The following is a 5,500-nucleotide window of genomic DNA, read 5'->3' as shown; positions in this document are numbered from 1 at the left end:
AGAGGTTTCATCGCCTAATGATACGCGTGATGATTCGCTCAGTAATGGTAACAGTATGAGTGGTTTAAAAGAGGAGTCTAAAGAAAAAAGTAGCCGTCCATCATCTGCATCTGAGCATGAAATGTCCAAAGGTCAGAAGCACGAATCAAACGACGGACCTTTACTAAACAGCGTTAGCGGTATGGAAAATGTATTTTCACCTATTTGGCAGTATCATGGTCAACAGCCGCATGAATTTTTCCCAATTTTACCTTCATTGAATAACTTTCGATATGATGCTCGAGATCCCAATCACAATGGTTATAACAGCCCGAATCATGAAAGTGCCTTGAAGTCGCTCACTGTTCAAGGCGGAGTCCCAAAATCAGCGTCGTCTAGCAATGTTTCTTTGGATTCAAATGGCATACCGTCCGCCAGCCCACGAAGGGATAAAACACGAAATGATACCTGCGAATTTTGCGGAAAGGTCTTCAAAAATTGCAGTAATCTGACCGTTCATCGACGTTCGCATACTGGAGAAAAGCCCTATAAGTGCGAATTATGTAATTATGCATGCGCACAATCTAGTAAGCTAACTCGTCACATGAAGACTCATGGAAGAATCGGTAAAGATGTCTACAGATGCAAATTTTGTGGCATGCCTTTCTCAGTTGCAAGCACCCTTGAAAAACACATGAGGAAATGTGTTGAAAAAGGCTCAGGGATGCAAGGTTTGGGACGCCAGGACATGGATTCGGATAATTCTAACTCGGTTGCAACGTCGGGAATGCACGATTCGCCGAATTCTCTTCTATCGAATTCTGTTGCTCAATAGGAATTCGTTGGCTTGGCTATCCAGTTGTGGCAAACAAACTTAGAAAGTGTGTATCCAATACTCGTTCTTTTTCTATTTTATCATGTTTTATATACAATTCAGAATGTCTTATTGGCAATATTTGGACTGAACAATATTGCATACACGACTCGGCTATGACATATGCTTTTACATAGAGATATTTATCCCGGTGATGATCATTTTCATTCAGAAGACCATTATATGATGGTTTTAGTCATACAAAGTTGCCATAATACTTGTGTACCTCTAGGAGCAGGGTACTAAGTGTCAAAGACGAATGATTACTCTTTTTTTTAAATTGGGTGTTTTTACTATAATTGTGTTGAATCTACAATTGTGTCTATCTATTTGGTAATTATTGGTGCTTCGTAATGATAAAAGTTTAATATGGCCATTTTCCCCCTTTATCCTTGTATCATATGTATTCTTTTTCTCTTGTATTTTCCCCCATCAAAATAGAATATATTTTTGTTGTAAAATCCGTGTGCAGAAAGGGTTGTGGATTGCAATGGTACACAGTTAGATACGTACACTCTAATTGGATGGAGTCCTCCACGTGACTTTAAACTCCATTTAGCTTTTTTCATTTGTATATTTTTGGAAAGAGTATCCCGGTTAAGTTGTTTACAAAAAATGGCATATAACATTTGAATGGCGATTGATACCATTTTTAGTTGGTATGATAACGATAATACTTTAATAACGTTAAGAAGTAGTTATAAAGACACCTTTTTTTTGTTTTAAAAAATGGCTGCCATATTTGATTCTGTAACAATTATTGCCAAGGGCTTTCATCTTGGAGAATGGAAATACAGCTTGTTTATTGTGATCACACAGAGGAGAATAACAACACGATAGAGTGAAAAAAAATTATCAAGCGTTTGCTTATTTGGTCAAGACTCTTGAACAAGAACTTTATTGGACTGCAATGCGACTGAACACGAGGCAGCAATACTTCAACATTGCAGCAAATATTTGGTGCCCAAGTCCATCTGACCAATGTTCGCTTATGTTTTATTTTGAATACCCAGTGCCTATTGTGTCCAACTTAAATCTAACGTTGAACATTTCAGCCATTTAACATTGAAATCAGAAGGTAACGGAATTGAAATTGAAAATTGACAACCGGCAGCTTTGAAATTTCTGGTTTTTTAAGAGCTGTCAGTATATAAAGGTTTTTTAGTAGTTTAACGTATTTTGTGTATTTTGTGCCATTGCATTTAGACATTAGATTAGGAGACTGTTTAGTGTTAGACATTAGGAGAATATTTTCGTATATATGTGCTCCTTTTGAAATTTTGAGAGTTTCTCTCTTTGAACAAAATTATTTCAGTTTAGCTGTGTCAGCTCTAGCATACATTTCTTCTTTGTAGCATAAATTAAGCTTGAATTTAGCATGGTTTTTAAAGAGAGATTGTATATACACGTACTCGTACGTATATGTACCTTTTTGATGTTTGACGTTTGGTTACCCATTCCTTTAAAACTTACATCCATATCGAGGATGATATAATTTTTATGTGCCATAGCAAGATTTTGCATGTAGAATGATACATTGTAACATTGCCGAGACTTGCAATACGTGTTTCGTTGTTTTTTTTTCACTACTTGTTTACATGTAATATCGGGCTCTATTTCATATTACATCTTTGTTAGAAGTTGTGTTTTTTACTAAATATTGTTTAATTGTTTCATTGATATTAAAACGTTGAAAAGACAAACTGCACCGCCAGTCTAAAAAGGAAATTCAGAGTTAAGGAATATATTTCAAATTTTTGAGAAGAAATATTTTTATCGAAAATTTCGAAACAGATTTTTAAGGAAGCTGTAGAATGATGATAATAATGTTTGTCATTTCAGATGAGATTTGTGTGCCATATCAATAACTTGTGAATATAGCTAAATTCTGTTCAACGTATTTGTAAAGATAGTAAAATACAATTTTTAATTTTTTTTTAAATGTAGGTGTTAGTTTACAATATATATTTTTTATTTGACACAATATTTTAGTATTTCCTGTATCGTTACATTATATATACATTTGGAATATGTATCGGCAAGAATTGGTGCAAAGTGAAAGTGCTAAGGTGGTTTACAAATGTAAAATCATATGCTTGTGTTAGTGCTTATGGTGTATTTTTTTTTCCTTCAAAACAGGATTTTTGTAATTTTTTCTTACATGCCCATGCTTGCTTTTTATAGCAAATTCTAAGACTGTAATAGAATTTTGAACATCTGAACTATTTTATTGGTGATCAAGTTAACAAGTTAATAAGTTAAATTTGATTTCTATACATGGCTAAATTACGATGTACTTAAAAGCAAGCACAAAATATGTGTTAATTCCACGTTGAACATCAGCAAATTATGATCTCCAAATTACGCGCATCATATTGTCGTCATTTTGTGCATATTCATCCAAATGTTCTGAATTCTGTCGTGCCATAATTTTTCGAATGAGAATATTTTTATTAAATTATACATATTGTTGAAAGCCTGGAAGATGCTATGTGTCTCAGATACGAGTTTGTTCGATTTGAATTCTTTTTTGTCGTTTATGTGTTACCTCTAAACGTTTTCAACTACTGCCATTTCGTTTCATGTTCATGTTTGAATATATTTTTTTTTTGTTTTAAGATTTCATAGCTTCTCTTTAGTTTAAGCACCCGATCACTCTGCCTACACAATTAATTGTTGATGCACATTTACCTTCTCTGCCTCGTTTTAAAATTTATTATTATTTTCATTGATTTGGTTTTTTTTCTCCAGAACTTGTGTTTCACCGTTTGAACAAAAAGTGTTGTGGTTATTTTGTTTAGATTATAATCAACGAAGACCTATATATGCCGCTATGAAACAGTCGTTTATATTTACCCTAAAGTTACGTAGAGAGATTCGGGTTTTTCAGCGGGGGTTTTTCCATGCAGTTTTTTGTGTTTTTATATTTAATATACTACCTCTAAACTAGCTTTTTAACCACTGGAAAATATGAAAACTACGACTGGATGAAATTTATTTCAAAAACTAGAAATGGTTAAAAGTTCAATACATGGAACAACCCCAGCATGACGATGGTTTCTATATCCTTTCTTCTTTGAGAATCTTTAAGGGAGGTCAACGAAATTCCTTTTTTTTTTATTATTAATCGATCGCAAAAGCATGAACATTCGGACAAATGACATCCCTTTAAGATCCTGAACTTTCATTGGACCCATCGTTTTCACTGTACATTTGATGTACGTTTCTCGTCCAATTACTAAGCTTGTTGTATTTAAACTATGAATGTTTGTATGGAAGTACAAAGTACAGTGTAAAATTTAATAAACATTTTATCTCTTCGGCATTTTTTTTTTTTTTTTGGTAATTTTTTTCAGAAACAAACACAACAGTAAATAGGGAGGTAATATCTCCTCAGAGACTCTCAAACTATATCTTCACCTGGAGTGCCATAGGCCACCTTGATCAGATACATGTAGGATATAATATATCTGCGTTTAATGTAAATATCATTTATAAACGAATTTCCTATTTTTCTTAATTAAATATACCGAGACATTTACATGCATATACAATATTATACATATAAATATAATGATAAATTAGAGGCGTGTTTGAAAGTTATTTGAAATTCCTATGCTTTATAATGTGTGTACCTAGTTACCACTAGTAGCAATCATAGTTTTTGAAAATGATTCTATGAGTGAAAAAAGAAAATAAAATCATTTCCTTTTCCATCGCAATTGGCAGTATGAATTATATATATTAACTAGATATGTCATGCAGCTCATAACATCTTCTTTATGGGGAAAAAGGGCTATTGCTAAGAGTTGACCACGATGTTTAAAACTAGATAGAGCATAATTTATACACTCAGTGGGAGGAGAATTCATAAATCAATTCTTAAATTTTACGGTTGGCTTGTACGTAACACCAGTATTTGCAGATGCATATTAATTCAAAGTATCAGTAACGGGGGGAGGGGGGGGGGATAATACTTGTTTTTGAATCAAGCCATGTTTAGTAGTTTTCAGTGACGTACATGTAGCATCGTTTTTAGAGCAGGTGTGGTGCGTAGTAACTTTAAATACTTTCATGTATATCATAATATTACGTTTCCCTGTGACTTTTAACATGCTCCCCAAAACGATTTTCTTTAAAATTTAATTTTCTGTATAAAAATTCAGGAAAAATGTCTGCTGTCCCCGTCCCGACGCACATGTCTGTTAATGGCCGCCAAGAGAGGCCGGCCGCCAGAAATGGTAATCAGAGTACTGAAAAGCTGTTAGCAAGCTTGTTGTCAAGTTGTTGAGAATACATGTATTTGCATTCATATTGCAATTTGAGACATTTTATATAGAGTTCCTGTAAAAACAAACAAAAATCAACATTTTAACGTAAGAAAAGCCATTGAATATTCACCCTTTCCTCCCTATTCCTTACCAGTTTGTTAATTGATTTTTAAAAATCGCTATGAACTGCCTGTATGATTTATAAATAAAAGTGTTTCAAATTTGAAAAAATTGGGTTGCATGAATCAAATCAAATCATGTCGAAAAACGCAATTGTCAATATAATAAAACCAAGAATTTATTGTTTGAACCCACATAGTACAGATTATAAGACTACATTTTGCAATCAAAAATCAACACGCCTTCACATTACTTG

The 5,500-nt window shown here is 33.3% G+C and overlaps 1 protein-coding gene across 3 annotated transcripts in view; it reads left to right on the top strand.

Annotated features, from left to right (window-relative positions):
* Window positions 1-4,174, top strand: part of LOC128175856 (B-cell lymphoma/leukemia 11A-like) — a 36,800-nt gene extending 32,626 nt beyond the window's left edge. For all 3 annotated transcript variants that reach the window (XM_052841709.1, XM_052841710.1, XM_052841711.1), the window contains exon 3: window positions 1-4,174. This exon is cut by the window's left edge and continues 1,351 nt beyond it. In XM_052841709.1, the coding sequence (XP_052697669.1) occupies window positions 1-814 (814 nt within the window). In that variant the 3' untranslated portion in view covers window positions 815-4,174.
* The last annotated feature ends 1,326 nt before the right edge of the window (window positions 4,175-5,500 follow it).

The sequence above is a fragment of the Crassostrea angulata genome, chromosome 3, assembly GCF_025612915.1.
Source record: "Crassostrea angulata isolate pt1a10 chromosome 3, ASM2561291v2, whole genome shotgun sequence".
NCBI classification, from domain to species: domain Eukaryota; kingdom Metazoa; phylum Mollusca; class Bivalvia; order Ostreida; family Ostreidae; genus Magallana; species Magallana angulata.
Note: the sequence above shows the minus strand (reverse complement) of the source record. Positions and strands in the feature narration are given on the sequence as shown.